This window comes from Canis lupus, chromosome 3 (assembly GCF_011100685.1).
Source record: "Canis lupus familiaris isolate Mischka breed German Shepherd chromosome 3, alternate assembly UU_Cfam_GSD_1.0, whole genome shotgun sequence".
NCBI classification, from domain to species: Eukaryota; Metazoa; Chordata; class Mammalia; order Carnivora; family Canidae; genus Canis; species Canis lupus.
Genome location: NC_049224.1, coordinates 26,659,585 through 26,678,415, shown reverse-complemented (window position 1 = coordinate 26,678,415; position 18,831 = coordinate 26,659,585). Strand labels below are relative to the sequence as shown.

The window sequence follows — 18,831 nt, the reverse complement described above, 5'->3', positions numbered from 1 at the left end:
CTGAGATTGAGCCCTGTGTAGGCCTCTTGCTCAATAGGAGGTCTGCTTTTTTATTTCTCTCTCCTTCTGCCCTTCCCCACAACACATTCTCTCTCTCTCTTTCTCTGTCTCAAATAGATTAATAAAATCTTAAAACTTTTTTGGATTATATTGTACCTACAGAAAAGTACGAAAATTGGAAATTGGAAATTGTAGCCAGCATTATAAGGAAGAAAAAGAAATAATAGGTCTAAAGATTTATTTTTTTTTAATTTTTAAAATTTATTTATTCATGAGAGACACACACAGAGAGCTGCAGAGACACAGGCAGAGGGAGAAGCAGGCTCCATTCAGGGAGCCTGATGTGGGACTCAATCCCGGGTCTCCAGGATCAGGCCCTGGGCTGAAGGCGGTGCTAAACCACTGAGCCACCTGGGCTGCCCTAGATCTAAAGATTGTAATGGAAGAAAGAAAGCTGTCTTTATAAATGACATGATTATATATCTATCAAGAAAACCCCAAACAATCTATAAACCATTACAATAAAAAAATTCAGCAAGATCTCTTGATGTAAGTTCATTGTGCAGAAATCATTTCTATTAACAACAGAAAATGAAAGTAAAATGTAAGAAATATCAATTGTAATACCATGCATGAAAAAGCAGCAAATTCCCAGAAATAAACCAGACAAAAGATGTGTAAGAACTCTCCTCTACACTGAAAATTAAAAATGCTGATGAGAAATAAATAAATGGAAAGATGTTATCTCTCAAAAATTAATCTTCAGATTCATAATAATTCCAATCAACATCCCAGCAGGTATTTTTGTGGAAATTGGCAAGGTGATTCTAAAATTTATGTGGAACTGCAAACCGTAGGCAAGGCAATATTGAATAATAACAAATTTAAAGGATTTATACTGTAAGATTTCAAGACTTACAATAAAGCTAGAATAATCAAGATGGTATGGTATTAGCTTAAGGAAAGACAAGTAGATCAATGGAATAGAAGGGTCTAGAAATATATGTAAGCATATATTGTCCCTTGATAATGATAAATCACCACTGCAGTTTCAGTAAGGGAAAGTATAACTTTTCCTAGACGGCCTTGGAGGAATGGGATATTTATGTAGAAGAAAAAAAGGAAACTTGATCCCATATCATGTCATATACAAAAATTAATTTCAGGTGGATCATAGACCTGGAGGTGTGGAGTGCAAACATAAAATCTCTAAAAGACAACAGAGGAAAGAGTCTTCCTGAATGTAGAGATGCTAACAGTTCTGAAACAGTAAACTGTTAGTCATAAAAGAAAAAAAAAAAAACCCTGATAATTGAACTTCATTAAAATAAAGAATGTCTATTCATGAGAAGACACAATTAAGAAAGTAAAAGAAAGCCACAGATTGAGAAGATAGCTTCACTGCTTACAGCTGACTTATATCCAGAATATATGGAACTACAAATCACCAAAAATAAACAAAAAATACAAACAACTAAAGCTTAAAAAATGAGCAAAAGCATTAATAATCATTTTATAAAAATATGATTCCCAAATGACTGATAAACATATGGAAAGGAAGTCAACATCATCATCATTGGTTATAAGAGAAATACAAATTAAAACCATAATGAAATACCATCACACACTCATCAAAATAGCTAAAATTAAAAAGATGACAAATCCAAGAATTGATGAGATTCTGGAAATAGTGTATGCTGCATATATTGCTGGTGAGAATAAAGTTGGTACAACCATTTTGGAAAACTCTTTGGTGCTCTCTAATGAAGCTCAGTGTATGCCGGCCCAATGACTCAGCAAGTCTACTGTAGAGTGTGTGTGCCCACCAAAGTTATGCACGGGAATCATTCATAATGCCACGCTAGAAACAACCCAAATCTCCGCTGACAGGAGAATAGAAAAGATAATGTGCTGTGTCCATACAATGTCCTACTCTACAGTTAAAAAACCGCTATTGATACATGCAGCAATAAAGATGAATGTCACAGCCATTATGCTGAGCAAAAAGAGGTCAGACACCAAGCAAATCAGACACAGAAGTCAGAAGAATTCACAGGAAAGATTAATCAAATGAAATGGGAGTTAGAACCGTGTGTGTGTGTGTGGTGTAGACTGGGAAGGGTTATCATGGAACTTTCTGAGGTGTTGCATATGTCTTATATCTTGATGTGGGTGGTGGTTACAGGCTGCATGTACATCTAAATGGGTCTAAAAACCCATCCCATGGGGATCCCTGGGTGGCTCAGCGGTTTGGCACCTGCCTTTGGCCCAGGGCGTGATCCTGGAGTCCCGGGATCGAGTCCCACGTCGGGCTCCCTGCATGGAGCCTGCTTCTCCCTCTGCCTGTGTCTCTGCCTCTCTCTCTCTCTCTCTATGTCTATCATGAATGAATAAATAAAATCTTAAAAAAAAAAAACCCATCCCATGGCATACAGTAAGATTATTGCACTTTACCCATGTCACCTCCTTTGTGAGGTGGGCCGCCCTCCTGATTCCTTCCTTCTTGCACCTTCTCTCCAAGACCAGGACCTTCCTCCCTGCTTGGAGCCCTCGGGGGTGTTCTCAGTCTCCATCACTTACCTTTCTCACTTCTGTCTTCAGCCTCTGATCCATTGGTGTCTCACCTTAGAGCTAGCCCGTAAGTACGTGTTTTCCTCCCTCTGAAGTCCTTCTTTAGGACAGAGGTTTCCCAGTGCAGTTTCTTGCGTCCACAGTGGGGACAGCAGAGCAGTAGGATTGGGGACCGGGTCAGAGCTTCATGGAGCCCATGACTGAGTCTTTCAGAGAACACCCATCCACCCTAGTGCACTCCCCCGGACCCCCCCAAACTTTGAGTCTGCAGAGTATCCTTATCCTGTGCCAAATCAAATTCTTCGTGAAATCAGAGTACCACTAAACTTTGGCAGGAAATAATGATTTATTCTGTCTCTGTCTTTAACTCCTAAGTGGCAGGACAGGAGTGAGCAGCTCGTCTTAGGGAGAGTGGGCTTTCTTCGAATTACAGTGGGTCTCCCTTCACTGTCCTCACTCTGCAGACATATGTCCACCTGTGGTCCCTAACCATTCACTCTCACACTGCACCTCCTCTGGACCCGTCATGTCCGATGCTTCCACGTTTCAATGTCTCCATGTCTAGACCTCCATCCGGCCTCCAGTGTTGAGCAACAGGCCTTTAGACTGTAGAGCCACCGACCAGCCCTGCACAGTCCAGAGGTGCTTCAAACCCCACCTGCCCAAATTAGCATTTCCCTGCTTGCTTCCTTTCTGAACCCCCTCTCTGGGCTTTGGCACCCCTCTCTCTCTAGTGTCTCAGGCTTGAAACATGGGAGTGATCTTCTCATCCTTTCTCTTCGTACTTCCAAGAGTATTGATTGATCAACTGACAAAGCAATCACCAAGCCCTGTCAATTCTACATTCTAGAATTCTCTGTAGATGCTCCCCTACTCTCCTACCCACCATTGCCTCATCAGTTCAGGTCTTTGAAATCCCTTCTTGAGACTTTTATCTGTGTCTCTACTGCCTCCAGACCTACTCTGTCCTCTTTCATGCTCGCTGTAAAAAGTTAACATGAGGTGATTCAGATTAATTACAGAGATTAATCCACTACTTTAAATTCTTTCATGACTTCTCATAGGGCATGAGGTCAAATTAAACTACTTAGCAAGGCATCCAAGATTTTTTATGATAATTTGGCCTCTTGCCATACTTCGTAAACTTTGTGTTCTAGCACTTAGAGCGTGTTTCTATTTTTTTGGAACTCTCCATAGTCTCTAATGACTTCTTTACTTTGCCTATCATTTTCTTTGGTTGTTGGACTATCCATAGTCATTCTTCACCCAAGACCCTCTCCACTGGTTGAATATTTGACAAACTCCTTTTCATCTTTTAAATCTCAGCTCAAAGTGTTACCTCCTCTGAGAAGCCTCCTTTGACTTTCTCAGCCAAGCTGAGGTTTCCTTTCCCACATCCCCTACTCTACCTGCTAATTTGTGCTTTTGTACCATCACTGTTGGCTTTGCAAAGGAACCATGAGCTCCTGGAGATCAGAAACCATGTATAATTTATCTTTGGACTCCAAGTGCCAATGTGACTTATGGAGATGCTTAAGAAATTTTGGGGGTGCCTGGGTTGCTTAGTGGTTGAGGCAGCCAGCTTCTCCCTCTGCCTGTATCTCTGCTCTCTCTGTGTCTCTCATGAATAAATAAACAAAATCTTAAAAAAGTAGAATTTTTAATGAATGAAAAAATGAAGGAAGGAATCTTAAAACTGGATCTGCAGTGGGGTTGCAGTGGGAGGGTGTGGGCTGTGTTTTCACAGATACACTCTTGTTTGATCCTGGACCGTAAACTCCATGTGGGCAGATGTGCATCAGTTTTGTTCACGCCTATATTCCCGTTGCTGAGTGCAGTCCCTGGAAAGTGCTCAACAGAAGTGCTTTATATAGAAGCTCAATGATTTCTGAGTGCACGAGTGGGATGGGACAGGCGCTAGCTACCATCATAAGGCAGTGGAAGAACCGAGGTCCTGGGAAGGGTGAGTAACTTGTGCAAGTGTTGGACAAGCCAAGCTTCAGAGTGCCTGGTCTCCTGTACCCCATTTAGAAAGGAGGGGAAGTAGGCTGCTCCATGCACTTGGATGACCAGGGGAGGGCCTTTGTCCCCAAGCAGCCAATCCTGATTGGGCTATTATAAGGCCTGACTGTAAGAGATGAGGGGGGACAATCATATTACCCCTTCAGAATTTGAATTAAGAAACAGAAGAGGGATGCCTTGCAGCCTCAGTGGGAGGAGCATACAACTCTTGATCTTGGGGTTGTGAGTTTGAGCCCCATGTTAGGTATAGAGATTACTTAAAAAGAAAATATTAAAAGAAAAGGAACAGAGAAGATGACGAGTTAGGAGTGGGATCCCAAACAGAAGCCTTTGGAGATGGCAGGCTGGAGTTACAAGGGGTGCGCAACGCAAATCAGACACAGCAGGAAAGAAATCACAACTGACAACCAGCAGAGCGCCCCTGTTCCCAATGTCCTTCACAGTCCCATTTTTTAAAAAGGATTCTATTTATTTATTCATGAGAGACACACACAAAGAGAGAGAGAGAGAAAGAGAGAGAGAGAGAGGGAGAAGCAGGCAGCCTGCAAGGAGCCCAATGTGGGACTTGATCCCAGGATCCCGGGATCACGACCTGAGCCAAAGGTAGACACTCAACCACTGAGCCACCCAGGCGGCCCTAACATTCCCATTCGATGTGTGTTTGTCTTTACAGTCAACACTCTCTGTCCCACCCGAGGTAGTCCCGATGAGGGTTTGTTCCTTGCAGCTAAGGTTTTTTTTTTTTTTTTTTTAAGATTTTATTTATTTATTCATGAGAATACACAGAGAGGAGAGAGAGAGAGGCAGAGGGAGAAGCAGGCTCCATGCAGGGAGCCCAACGTGGGACTCCATCCCAGGTCTCCAGGATCAGGGCCTGGGCTGAAGGCGGCGCTAAACCGTTGAGCCACCCGGGCTGCCCTGCCCGCTGCTAAGGTTTTTGTTTTTTTTTTTTTTTTTTTTTTTAGATTTTATTTATTTATTCATGAGAGACACGGAGAGAGAGGCAGAGACACAGGCAGAGGGAGAAGCAGGCTCCCCCATGAGGAGCCTGATGTGGATTCAGGCCCTGAGCTCAACCGCTGAGCCACCGAGGCCTCCCCACAGCTAAGGTTTTTAATGAATGTTCCCTAGGTGGACCCAGGATCGAAACCCAGGCCTCTCCTCTCTTGAGTTCACTGCTCTTTCTGCAATTCCAGGGCTTGGGGACGTTGTCTTTGTGCACATTCTAGCAGAGGGTCATGTCAAAATGGTGCATATTAAATGTATTTTAATGAAAATGAGAAAAGCAGTAATTGTGAATATGAGTGGGAGGAAACAGCCAGTGAGGCAAACCAAATCCCCTCTCAATTTAAGCTAGACTAGTAGGAGAGGCCCAAGAAACCCAATTTAGGCCTTTGATGGGTACTTATTTGTACAGGGCGCCGCCTTCTCCACTCTTTTTTATTGCAAATCCCCAGGATTTCCGCCGCCCCCTCCACCACCTCCACCTGCCACCAGGCTTGGTGGCCCCTCGAGCATGTGGGCTTCTGCCCTTCAAGTCTCAAAGCTGTGTGCAAAGAATGCCAAGATCTTGGTTTCTAGCCGCGTGCGGCCTTTCGACACACAAGCTGATGAATGTGCTCTAGATGCAAATCGCTCTTTCCCACGAGCTGTTTCTGCAGGTTCCCAGGGAGGCAATTACCAAGTAGCACTTAGCAGAATGACTCAAGGACAGATCTGAGGGCTGACTCGTGATGACGCCTGGATGTTTTTCTGCCCTCTTCCTCGGCTTTAGAAATTGTATTGAAAAGTTAACACACAAAATATTGAAGCTCCCCTCATTGCACCCCACACTCCTGCTTGTGAGGGCAGCGGGCTCTCCAATGCTCCTGGCAGCCACTGCTTTTCCAGCTCTGAATGGGCAGGATCATGACTTTAGGCAATGAGAATGGTGGGCCCAGAGGGGCTGGCTCACCCCCTCATTTCTCTGTAGAGATGCCTCTACTTGACTGTTACCTACCTGGTAGGGCAGGAGGTGGGGAGGAGGGGATCACCTTTTGAAACCAACGGAAAAGAGTTTATCGTATAATCAACATTTCCCAGAAATCACTCACAATCCACAGGCTATGCAAAGAAACAGATTTTGACAAATTTCATTTAATGTCCATTATTGTCAAAAGTTTGCAGAGCTGAAGGCCAGAACTGTGAATATTTTCAGATTAGATTTGCCAAAGAGATGCCTCTTGAAGCTGCAGATATCTGAAGGCACTGATAAAAAACAAGAGGGAGATATCCTATTGGAGCTGGATCTTCAGGAGCATATGGGAGGCAATCTTAAAAGTTAGACTTCAACTTTCATTTTTAATCTAAGCTTGAAAAATCACTGAACTATGGAGAAGGAGACAATTAAGATCCAATTATAAATAAAAATCTTCCACTGGAGTTGACATTCTGCTTAGACTGAACTACACGCTTTATGAAAAAAGCATTCTGATAGACCCACAAACGTGACATTTAGTGCTTAAGAGCCGGTTGGCTTTTTGCAAAAACTTTCTGATGTGAAAATGAAATAATTCTGAGGAGACATATAGTACATTGACGTTTTCTGATTATTTTCATTACTGTGATGGTTCGTTTTCTATTTTAAGTCGGCCAGGCTCGATATACTACTTGGTGATTTAATCACAAGAACTAGGTGTTGCTCTGAAGGTATTTTGTAGATACAGTTAACACCTACAATCGGTTGACCTTAAGTAAAGGATATTACCCTTGACAACTGGCCTAATCTAATCAAGAGCAAGAATAGAAAAGAAATTTTCTTTCCAGAAAAGAAATTTTCCAGCCAATATTAACTCCTGGCTGAATTTCCAGCCTGCTGGTCTGCCCTACAGATTTCAGACTTGCCAGCCCTGACAATTGTATGAGTCAGTTCCTTAAAATTAATCTCTTAATATATATTTCTTACTGGTTCTCTTTCTATGGAAAATTCTGACCGATATAATGACACATATGCACTTGAGTAACAGCTAAAAGGTTTTTTTTTTTTTTTTTTTAAGATTTTATTTATTTATTCATGAGAGACACAGAGAGAGACAGAGACCCAGGCAGAGGGAGAAGCAGGCTCCCCACGGGGAGTCCAATGCGGGACTGATCTGATCCCAGGACCCCGGGATCACGCCCTGAGCTGAAGGCAGAGGCTCAACCGCTGAGCCACCCAGGCGTCCCTAGCTAAAGGTTTTTAAGCTGGAAATTCAGAACCACTCATTCTGGACGAGTCTGCTTTCTGTGCCCCCTGAGTCTGTAGTAAGTGAATTGACAACATTCTTGATTTCAACCCAAATGCCACAAAGTGCTATTGAGGTGAGAAGTGAGAAAGACGGTTAGGTTGTCAGGCTGCCTGGAGAGGTACACAGAACTATTGAGTGGTGTGAGGGTCAGCAAGTAGCAGTCACCAACTAAAGGACTGCAGGGTTCAGATCCCCTTCCCACTCACACTTGGGAACAAAGCCCTTTCAGGAGTACGTTTTGAGGAGAGGATGTGGAGAAGTCTATGCTACTTATGGCCTACTGGGGAAGGCCATAGAATAGGAAGCTATTCCTATTCTATTCCTATTCCTATTCTAGATGGCAAAGCCAAACAAGAATGTACCTCACAATAGAAGAACATTTTTTTTTAGCAAATATAATGACATAAGCAATTAGAATATGGGTAATATAAAAACTAAAATTCAAGCCCAGTGTGTAATGTTAAAAAAAAGGCTCTAAATAATAAAATTATTTCTATGTGCAAAGAATGGTATTATTTATTCCATTCTTTATGAGACATTTAGTTTCTGCCCATGAATGAGTCACTTTCCTAAAATATGGAGTTCTTTTCTAAGAAGACCTGAACTCTGCTTATATTTTTCACAACCATTAAAGAACAAATAGCATTAATGCCTTTTAGTCTTCTGGGTTCAAACACTTCAAGGACCCCTACCAGAAGCAAGATGCATTTCAAAACTGTTCATCAAATCTCTTGGCCTCAGAACAAGGATTCAAAAATAGAAAAATAAAAAAAAATGTATGCATCCCTAGGTTTATTGCAGCATTATTTATAATAGTCAAGATATGGAAGCAGCTGAAGTGTCCATGAATGGATAGATGGATGGATAAAGAAGAGAGGTGTAGGGCAGCCTGGGTGGCTCAGCGGTTTAGCGCCTGCCATCAGCCCAGGGTGTGATCCTGGAGACCGGGGATCGAGTACCGCATCGGGCTCCCTGCATGGAGCCTGCTTCTCTCTCTGCCTCTCTCTCTCTCTCTCTCTCTCTCTGTCTCTCATGAATAAATAAATAAAATCTTTTTTTTTAAATTTTTATTTATTTATGATAGTCACAGAGAGAGAGAGAGAGGCAGAGACACAGGCAGAGGGAGAAGCAGGCTCCATGCACCGGGAGCCTGATGTGGGATTCGATCCCGGGTCTCCAGGATCGCGCCCTGGGCCAAAGGCAGGCGCCAAACCTCTGCGCCACCCAGGGATCCCCAGTAAATAAAATCTTAAAAAAAAAAAGAAGAGAGGTGTACACACACACACATACACACACACACACACACTGGAACATTAGCCATAAAAAATAATGAGATCTTATCATTTGAGATGACATGGATGGACCTAGAGGGTATTATGCTAAGTGAAATAACTCAGAGGACAGATACTATGAATTCGCTTATATGTGGAATCTAAAAAAACAAAGCAAGTGAATAAACAAAAAGCAGAAACAGACCTATAAATACAGAAAACAAATTGATAGTTACCAGAGGGGGAGATGGTAAGGGGAAGGGCAAAATGGGTAAAAGGGAGGAGGGGGGATCTGGCCTCTGGTTATGGAATGAATAAGCCATGGGAATAAAAGGTACAGCACGGGGAATACAGTCAGTGAGGTTATAACAGTGTGGTATGGGGACAGATGGCAGCTACACTTGTGGTGAGCACAGCACAATGTACAGACTTGTTGAATCACTATGTTGTACACATAGTGCACAGGGTGTTAACTATATTTCAATAAAAAATACACTACATATTTTTATATATTTATTGAAAATAAAGAAATATAGTATATTTTTATGATTATATATTATATATTTTAAATTTATGATTGTATTCTCATATCCATCCTCCCTGCTTCCTTGCCACAAGAACTTTGATTTTGTTTGGGTGGGGGAAACAAAATGATCGACAATAGATCAAGAGTAGTTTTAAGGCAGTGATCCTAAATTCTGATATGCATTCGAATTAGACTCAAATGGTAGGAGGATTTGGGGCTAGTTTTGCTTTCCTGATGAAAGGGAAACATATGCCTGACATTGCTCACTTCCTCCCTTCCTTCTGCTGTGAACATGGGCTTGCTTTCTGAAGCAGTAGTAGCCATCTTGCAATCTGGAGGGAAGAAACCTAGAGAAACACAACCAGTAAATCCAAATTTGTTTATGCCACTGTTAATTGAATTCTCTGGTACTTGCAGCTGAAATCATTCCTAACTGATAAAAGCGAGGAGAAGAGAATAACGAGCAGCTGTAAGGCAAGCTGCAGTTAAAGGCCCTAACACAGATAAAGCTGAGTGATTCAGGGGAGGGTAAGAAGAAAGGCTTCATGAAAGCAGGAATTTGGGCAGGACTCTGGGGACTTCATATGGCTTAGACTGGAAGATACAGGGATGAGCAATTATGGGCAGAGAGAACTACATAAGGAAGGGCATGTGTGTGGCAAAGCTTGGCTCTATTTAGGGATTTGTGAGTTGCTGAAGATGGCTTGTGTGTAACATGTAGGGAGTAGAAATTTTAGATGATAAGTCTGGAAAGGTTGATCAATGCCATCTGTAGAGGAGTTGGGTCTTAGTTGGGTCGACATGAAGGAGGTGAGAGTGGCATAATCAGAGGTGCAGTTCCGGGAGATTGTTTTGGTGGTCATGTTTATGATAGTTTATTTGGGAGGGAGGTCAGAGATTGAAAAACCACCAATTTAGGTTACCCCAACAGTCAAAGTGAGAGAAATAAAGACCTAAACTGGATGTGGTTATGAGAGACAACGGGGCGCCTGGGTGATTCAGTCTATTAAACATACGACTGTTGGTTTCGGCTCAGGTTCAGGGTCATGAGATGGAGCCCTGAGACAAGCTCTGAGCTTGGAGTCTGCTTGGGATTCTCTCTCTCTCTCCCTCTGCCCCTCCCACTTGTGCTCTCTCTCTCTGTCAAATAAATAAATCTTTAAAAAAGAGCGAGAGAGAGAGAGCGAGAGAAAGAACAGAGTGAGAAGTGCCTCAAAGGTGAAGTAGGTGCTTGGCACTTGATGGAGCTGGGGCCTGGTGACACCTACCCTTCTTGGTAAGGCTTTGTCCTGGGTTTTGGAGTCTGGAGATGAAGTTTCTTTTTTTTTTTTTTTTTTTTAAAGAGTGAAGTATTGACAACCTTCCTTTTTTTTTTAATTTTATTTATTTATGATAGTCACAGAGAGAGACAGAGAGAGAGAGGCAGAGACACAGGCAGAGGGAGAAGCAGGCTCCATGCAGGGAGCCCGATGTGGGACTCGATCCCGGGTCTCTAGGATCGCGCCCTGGGCCAAAGGCAGGTGCCAAACCGCTGTGCCACCCAGGGATCCCCTGGAGATGAAGTTTCTTCATGGCTTTTCCTCTGCCTGGAGTATACATCTGCCTTCCTCTCGACCCTCAGTCCCCACCACCTCTCTAGATCCTTCAATACCAACCTCAGATCCCACTTTAAGAGTCCACATATCCATCAGTAGGAGAACAGATAAATGGTGGTGCAGTTATACCATGAGTTATGAAAAGGAACAAACCCATAATGCGTGCAGCCACATGGGTGACTCTCAGATAAACGATGCAAATGAAATAAGCCAGACCAAAGCATACATCCTGTAGGATTCCATTCATATGAAGTTCAGAAACAGGCAAAAATAATCTATAATGAGGAAAAAAAAACCCCCAGAGTAGCACTTGCCCATGGGGGCTGGAGGACTGAGTAGCACTTGCCTTGGGGGGTGGGGGAAGGAGTTTTCTAGGGTGAGGGACAGAGGTTTAGGTCATGTAGGCACAGGGGTTTGTTAAAACCTGTACAGAGCTACACTTAAGATCTGCATTTCCATGTGTAAATTTTACCCCTCCCCCAAACGTACACAACTGAAGTGTCATTGATGACGTGCACGCTGATGGCTGGCTGGCTGGCTACGTACGCGGTGGAGCAGAGCTAGGAAGGTGTTAACACGGAGAGAATCTAGGTGATGGGTAATGGGGTGCTTAACTCCAATTCTCTCAACATCTCTGTGTGCTTGAAATAGTTGATAATGAAATGCTGGGGGGAAGCTCCTGAGTTTAAGATTTGATAATCCACCTACCCAAGAGCAACGGCAGCAAAGACCACCCTGCAGGCAAGATATCGGGCCTTTGTAGGGTAGCTATGACCAGGGGCTGAAAAAAGGGGCAGTCTCGTTCTTGATGCCTTCCCAAATGATTTTGGCTGGTTCGGTGCAGTAGAAATTCTCTTCTCTGCACTTTTCCCTGAGTTCCAGTATCATTAAATCTTCTCTTTGCAGACTAACCCTCTATTCCCTCAGGGTTTGGTGTCGTCTTGCCCTCAGGGTTTGGTGCGTCTTGCCCAGGGTTTGGTGTGGTCTTGCCACAGCCCACCTAAAAATTATCATCCAATAATAAATTTCACATCTACTTTGATTATGGACTGCAAAGTTATTTGAAACACCACACAACAATGTGATTGGTTCTCTTTTTTTTGTTCCAAGAGTAAAGAGATTTAACAGAAATGTCAGCGTATGGAGAGGAAAGCTTCCCAGTCCACAGGAGGTCTCCCGCGGAGCACGTAATTAGAAGTGGTCACTGATGCGATTTCACCTTTGCCACGGGAATAGCTCTTCAGAGCTTGTGGGCTTCTTTCCCCTGGGCTTCGCCAGAGGCTCTATCCCCTTTGTGAGCAATACCTCTTCACTAGAATCTCTAATTCTATCCCTGATACTCATTTAATTATGTATTTCTTTTTTGTCCCCAACTGGAACATCCTTGATCACAAGTTTCAATCTTTCAGAAATCACTATTTTTCTGAAGCCTTTCCGCAGCGGGGTGGCCAACCTTTCCCTCACAAAGTCATGTTGCCTACTTAGGTAATTTCCTGTACAGTGTTTAGTTTAATATATATGTATCCTTAAAGGACATTGCTCCTGCGTTTGTGTATCTCTTTGAGCTACTGATACTTTCAAAGTTTTTTTTTTTTTTAATTTTTATTTATTTATGATAGTCACACACACAGAGAGAGAGAGAGGCAGAGACACAGGCAGAGGGAGAAGCAGGCTCCATGCACCGGGAGCCCGACGTGGGATTCGATCCCGGGTCTCCAGGATCGCGCCCTGGGCCAAAGGCAGGCGCTAAACCGCTGCGCCACCCAGGGATCCCCTGATAATACTTTCATATGTATTTTTATTACATACTTGTGAAAATCTTTACTTCACTTGCTTCAGCAAAACAGAGGTGTAATCTTTACGATTTTACTTTCTCCAATCTCATACATGTTGGCTTACAATTCATTTTTCTATTTTGCTTTGCGTAGATGCCCTAGTGATAGGAACTAAACGTTCCTTAGAGGGCAGAAGCCTCTAACTCAGTGATTTACATCCTTGGGTAGGTTTCAGAATCCTCGAGTGCTTGTTTGCACTGCAGATTCTTCTTTTATGGATTTATTTTTTTTTTAGAGAGGGAGAGAGAATGGAGGGGGAGGGGCAGGCAGAGAAGGAGGGAGAGAATCTGAAGCAGGCCTCGTGCCAGCAGAGCTGGAGCTCAGGACCCTGCGACCATGACCTGAGCTGAAATCAGGAGTCGGAGGCTCGTGTCGAGCCACCCAGGTACCCCTGCACTACAGTTTCTGGAACCCATCCCTCATATAGGTGTAATGGGGATGACATTTTTGAAAAATGATGTCTGTTGGGACATGGGTTACGTTACATAATTTCAACCTTACAGAAACATAAAATGGTTAACTTGAATATTTAGAACACATGTGCAGGATATTTACACTTTGACCTCAAATTATCATCACTTTACAGTGCTGCTTCATAAATTAGCCTGGAATAAGTGACACTAGATTTTCTGTCTTGGAAGATGAACAAACCAGGGACGAGAGAAAGCCTGATATTTCCCTTGTGGTCAGTCTTTGTAAAGTTGTGTAACTCTTGACTAAGGATATGTTTTCTCCTCCACATTTCTAAGCTGACTCTGGAGATAAATTGCCCTAAGGGTCTGAAATTTTATGTGAGGTGTTCAAGGAGTAACAGGACATCAGCACTTATAAATCAGTGCAACTTATTAAGGAAGACTTGTTTTATTAAGGAAATACATGAAAAATGTTAAATAAAATCAAATGATTCCAAAAGTCTAACAGCAAAAACAGTCCCCTGCTTTCTCCCCAAGCATTTTCATTCTCTTAGCTTTTCCTTCTGGTGGTTACCTTTTTGTTGGTCCCTGCCTCTGTTAACTATTTTGGTATTTTTTCAAATGAATGCATATATCAATATGTGTGTATTCTTTGCATGTATTTATCAGCCTTTTGAGTTTCTTCGTCTCTAAATGGCTTGCTTCTTTCTCATCAATATCTGAGTTCTAAAGATTCTGCATACTAATGGTTTGTTGATTATGCTCCTGGCAGAGAGTGCCCTTGTTTTCTTATGGTTTGTAAATCTTATGCAGGATGGATTCCTGTCCTTTTCTGTGATCTTTTTTTCTCCCTCTATGGAAGACTTTAGTTCCTTTTTACTCTTGATATCCTATATCCTAATTTTACTGAACTACAGCGCTCAATTATTATCTTAAGTAATTGTTCATGAAAACACAGCGCTTCAAAAAAATCTAATCACAATAGGTACAACATGTCCAACTCTTACACTCACGATGGTTTACAGCACACATTTTCCTACACATACTACATATACTTATTAAACACTTACGGTATTGTACGCACTGTACTTTTTTTATTTGGCAGTCTGGCATTTTTCTGTCAGTACCTTATTCTTTTTAACTGCTACAGATAGTATTTTATAGACACATCCATTGGTTATTTCTTTATTGACTGTCATTTGGGCTGTTTCCAAGTTTTAAAAAAATAGCGTAACAAACACTCTTGGGTCCATCTCTTTATTATTTTTAAAAAAAGATTTTATTTATTTATTTATGAGAGACACACAGAGAGAGGCAGAGACATAGGCAGAGGGAGAAGCAGGCTCCATGTAGGGACTCGATCCCAGGACTCCAGGATCACGCCCTGGGCCAAAGGCAGATGTTCAACCACTGAGCCACCAAGGTGCCCTGGGTCCAAACCCAGAATATTGTGAATTTTAATTGATATTGCTAACTTAAACTCTAAAAAGGTTATATTAATTTACAAGGCAAAAAAAAAGCTATTTCTTCAGATACCTAACAATCCACATCTTTGCTAACATGATGGGTAAAATGTGTTTTAATTTTCATTTTTTAATTCAGCGAAGTTTAATTTAGTTTCCATCTTCATAATTTTGGTTTCTAGCATTATCCATTTCCAATTCATTACCTTCTTAATTTCTAATTTTAGCCATGTGCTGTTATTACTCTTTTTTATAAGGAACAGCCTATTCTTCTTACATCATAACATCCCATGGAATCTCACTGAAGATCTAAAACAGTTTTTAGAGGTCTCAGACATTTCTTTTTAATCTTTAAAATTAAGGTAGTGTCCTACCTGCCTTTTTACTATCCCTATGGAATTATTAGAGTTCTCAACTTACTGATTTCCTGAGTGAACAGAACTTTTTCAGGAGTGTGATATAGATAGAGAAATCAAAGTTCCTATTTTGATCTAATTTTCTTTTAATATTTGAGCCCTCGCTTTTCTGTTTTTAACCCATTTCTGAGTTTTGGACAAATCTGTCTAGTCCTATCTTTGTAAGTCCTGGTTTCAACTCATGCTATCAGGGATTGTCTCTCTTTGGCTCTTGGTAGATACGCTACCCTAGGCAGGTACTGGTCCTTGATGGGCAACACAGTTATAGCAAGAAATGTTTCACAAATGATGTCTGATATGGTCTAGTTAAGATTAATAAAATCACACTGCTTAGAAAGAATTATCCATGGACTTAGAGTCGACAAAAGTTTTTTTTCCTAATATTAAAATATAGATAGAATTGTTTGGTGGGGGGGGAACTAACTTGAAATAAATCAAAAAATATCTTCACATTAATCGTTCTTCTCATATACTTCAAATTTGTACTTAATGCCTTTCTCCTCCTGGACATCAGAAAGCACACCTGGGTATCTGTAAAAGAAAATATGCATAATAATATGCCAATTAAAAAGAGAGCTTCTCTGACTCTCAGTCAAAAGGCACCAATAAATAACAGAAGCAATAACACAGGTAAATAAAATTCTTCCCTTCCTTTTTTCCTTCACAATGGTAAACCACTGTGAAACTGGGTATTATGCAAATTCACTACATATGGGAACAGAAAGAAAAACTTTCAAACTATATAGAAAGTCAGAAAATGGAAAGTACCAATTTCTCCTTTCCTTCGGACTCCTAATCTTTCTGTCCAAAACTAACCTCCAACAGCAGTTTCTCTTTTCTCTTTCCATTACCAGTCAGCTAACATGAAATTGCTTAATAACATTTTGTAAATCTTAACATTTGGTATAAAATTTCTTGTGTGAGCAAAGGAAAAACGAAATACAACCTTTAGCTGCTTAGAGCAGAACTGAAGTTGTATGTCCTATGTGGTGTGAGATTCTCAGTTGCTTGTTGAATCAATGGACACTACTCTGCTCTCATTTCCCAGGGACTCACAATTCTTTTATTGACATCGCTTTTTTTTTTTAAAGATTTTATTTATTTATGGAGACAGAGGGAGAGACAGGGACACAGGCAGAGGGAGAAGTAGGCTCACCTCAAGGAGCCCTATGTAGGACTTGATCTCGGACTCCGGGATCACGCCCTGAGCTGAAGTCAGATGCTCAACTACTGAGCCACCCAGGTGTCCCTACTGACATCATTGTTTATCTGGTATTTTCTAACTCTCACTTAGCTCTGTGTTTCTTCCGTCTTCCAATTCAAAACCAGGCCCTCAAAAAAAACAAAAACAAAAACAAAAACAAAAAAAAACAAAAACAAAAACAAAAAACCAGGCCCTCCTTTGGGTATACATCAAAAAGTGGAGTCATTGCTAGATCATATGTTAATACTCTTTTTAATTTTTTTGAGGAACCTCTATATTGTTTTCCATAGAGGTTTCACCATTTTACATTCCCATCAACATGTATAAGAGTTTCAATTTCTCTATATCCTCACCATTACTTGTTATCTCTTGGATTTCTTTTTTTGGTAACAAATCAGGATTGCAAACAGATATATGTCCTCCTATGTTCACTGCAGCCTAATTCACAATAGCTAAGCAACCTAAATGCCCATCAACAGATGAAAAATGGATAAAAAATGTGGTCTATACATACAATAGAATATTATACAGTCTCAAAAAAGAAGGAAATACTGCCATATGCAGCAACATGGATGAACGTGGAGGACATTATACTCAGTGAAATAAGCCAGTCACAGAAGAACAAATAGCACAGTATTTAAAATGGTCAAAGTCCTAATAACAGAGAGTAGAGGGTGGTTTACAGGAGTTGTGGGAAAGGGGAAATGGAGTTGTTCAAAGGAAGAAAGTGTGTGCAAGATTAAGTTCTAGAGATGTGCTGTGCAACACTGTGCCTACAGTTAACACTCTGTTGTATAATTAAAATTTTGTTGAGAGTAGGCTTCATGTTGTATTCTCAACACAATAAATTTTTTTCCCACTGTAAAACACCACCACCAGCAAAAAAAAGAAAACCCAGGAGGACGCCTGTGTGGCTCAGTGGCTGAGCCTCTGCCTTGGGCTCAGGGCTTGATACCTGGTCCGTCCACTAACTACTCTCATCTCCAACCCAAATCTTTTTTTTTTTAAAGATTTTATTTATTCATTCATGACAGACAGAGAGAGAGAGGCAGAGACACAGGCAGAGGGAGAAGCAGGCTCCGCGCAGGGAGCCTGACATGGGACTCGATCCTGGGTCTCCAGGATCAGGCCCTGGGCTGAAGGCGGTGTTAAACCGCTGAGCCACTGGGGCTGCCCCTCCAACCCAAATCTTGTACTTCCCTAGTATTGTGTCAGCCACACCCCCAATATGCTCCAGGTGAGGGGGGAGGAACATCTGCTTTAATCAGACTTGTATTTGACTCTGGTTCTGCTGTGTGATACTTAAGTTATCAACTGAGGGACGCCCGGGTGGCTCAGCGGTTAAGCGTCTGCCTTCAGTTCAGCCCAGGGTGCGATCCTGGAGATCCAGGTTCGAGTCCCACATCGGGCTTCCTGCATGGAGCCTGCTTCTCCCTCTGACTCTGCCTATGTGTCTGCCTCTCTTTCTGTGTGTGTCTCATGAATACATACATAAAATCTTTAAAAAAAAAAAAAAGTTATCAACAGAAAGTCTTCATCCTTATGAATAATTTAGCACTAAGTTCATTATATTAAGTGTTCTACAAATGTTACTCTTTAATATTATTAATTTGTTTCATCCCTTTATTTTCTAAACTCATTCTTGGGCAGCCTGGGTGGCTCAGTGGTTTAGCACCACCTTCAGACCAGGGCCTGGTCCTGGGGACCCGGGATCAAGTCCCATGTGGGGCTCCCTGCATGGAGCCTGCTTCTCCCTCTGCCTGTGTCTCTGCCTCCCTTTCTCCCTGTGTCTCTCATGAATGAATAAATTAAAAACAAAACAAAACAAAAAAAAACATCCTCATTGTAGCAGGGATGATACAGGAAAAAATTAAACCTCCTTTGATAGCCAATACAATGCTGAGTAGTAACAGGTACTAACTTTTTGTTGACTAATTAGAGGTTATACCATTTGATTAAAAACATAATTAGAGGCATAAAGTAACAGTAGCATAATAATGTATAAGGAAATGAAAGAGCTGTTTGTTTCTTGAAAAATTTACATTTTAGAGGAAGAAGCTATGTTTGTATTTACTAACCATTTTCTGAGCTGTTTCTGTTCCACTGTTTTAATAGCAACATAGCAGTTTTCCTTTTTTAAAGAAATGATTTTATGAGGCCAACTTTTAACCGTAATTTTAGTTTCTTTGGAATAAGTCACCAAAAGCAACATTTACATTTTTTTGGTGTGTGTGTAAAAATCTCAGGAT

The 18,831-nt window shown here is 41.5% G+C and overlaps 1 protein-coding gene across 4 annotated transcripts in view; it reads right to left on the bottom strand.

The window, feature by feature from the left end:
- Window positions 1-6,713: 6,713 nt before the first annotated feature.
- The window catches only part of DHFR (dihydrofolate reductase), a 35,403-nt gene continuing 23,285 nt past the window's right edge, over window positions 6,714-18,831 (bottom strand). For 2 of the 4 annotated variants that reach the window (XM_038532449.1, XM_038532451.1), the window contains one exon: window positions 15,089-15,909. In XM_038532449.1, the coding sequence (XP_038388377.1) occupies window positions 15,831-15,909 (79 nt within the window). In that variant the 3' untranslated portion in view covers window positions 15,089-15,830. Of the gene's footprint in view, window positions 6,841-11,178; window positions 12,252-15,088; window positions 15,910-18,831 lie in introns of those variants that run through there. The other 2 variants (XM_038532450.1, XM_038532448.1) reach the window with 2 other exon arrangements.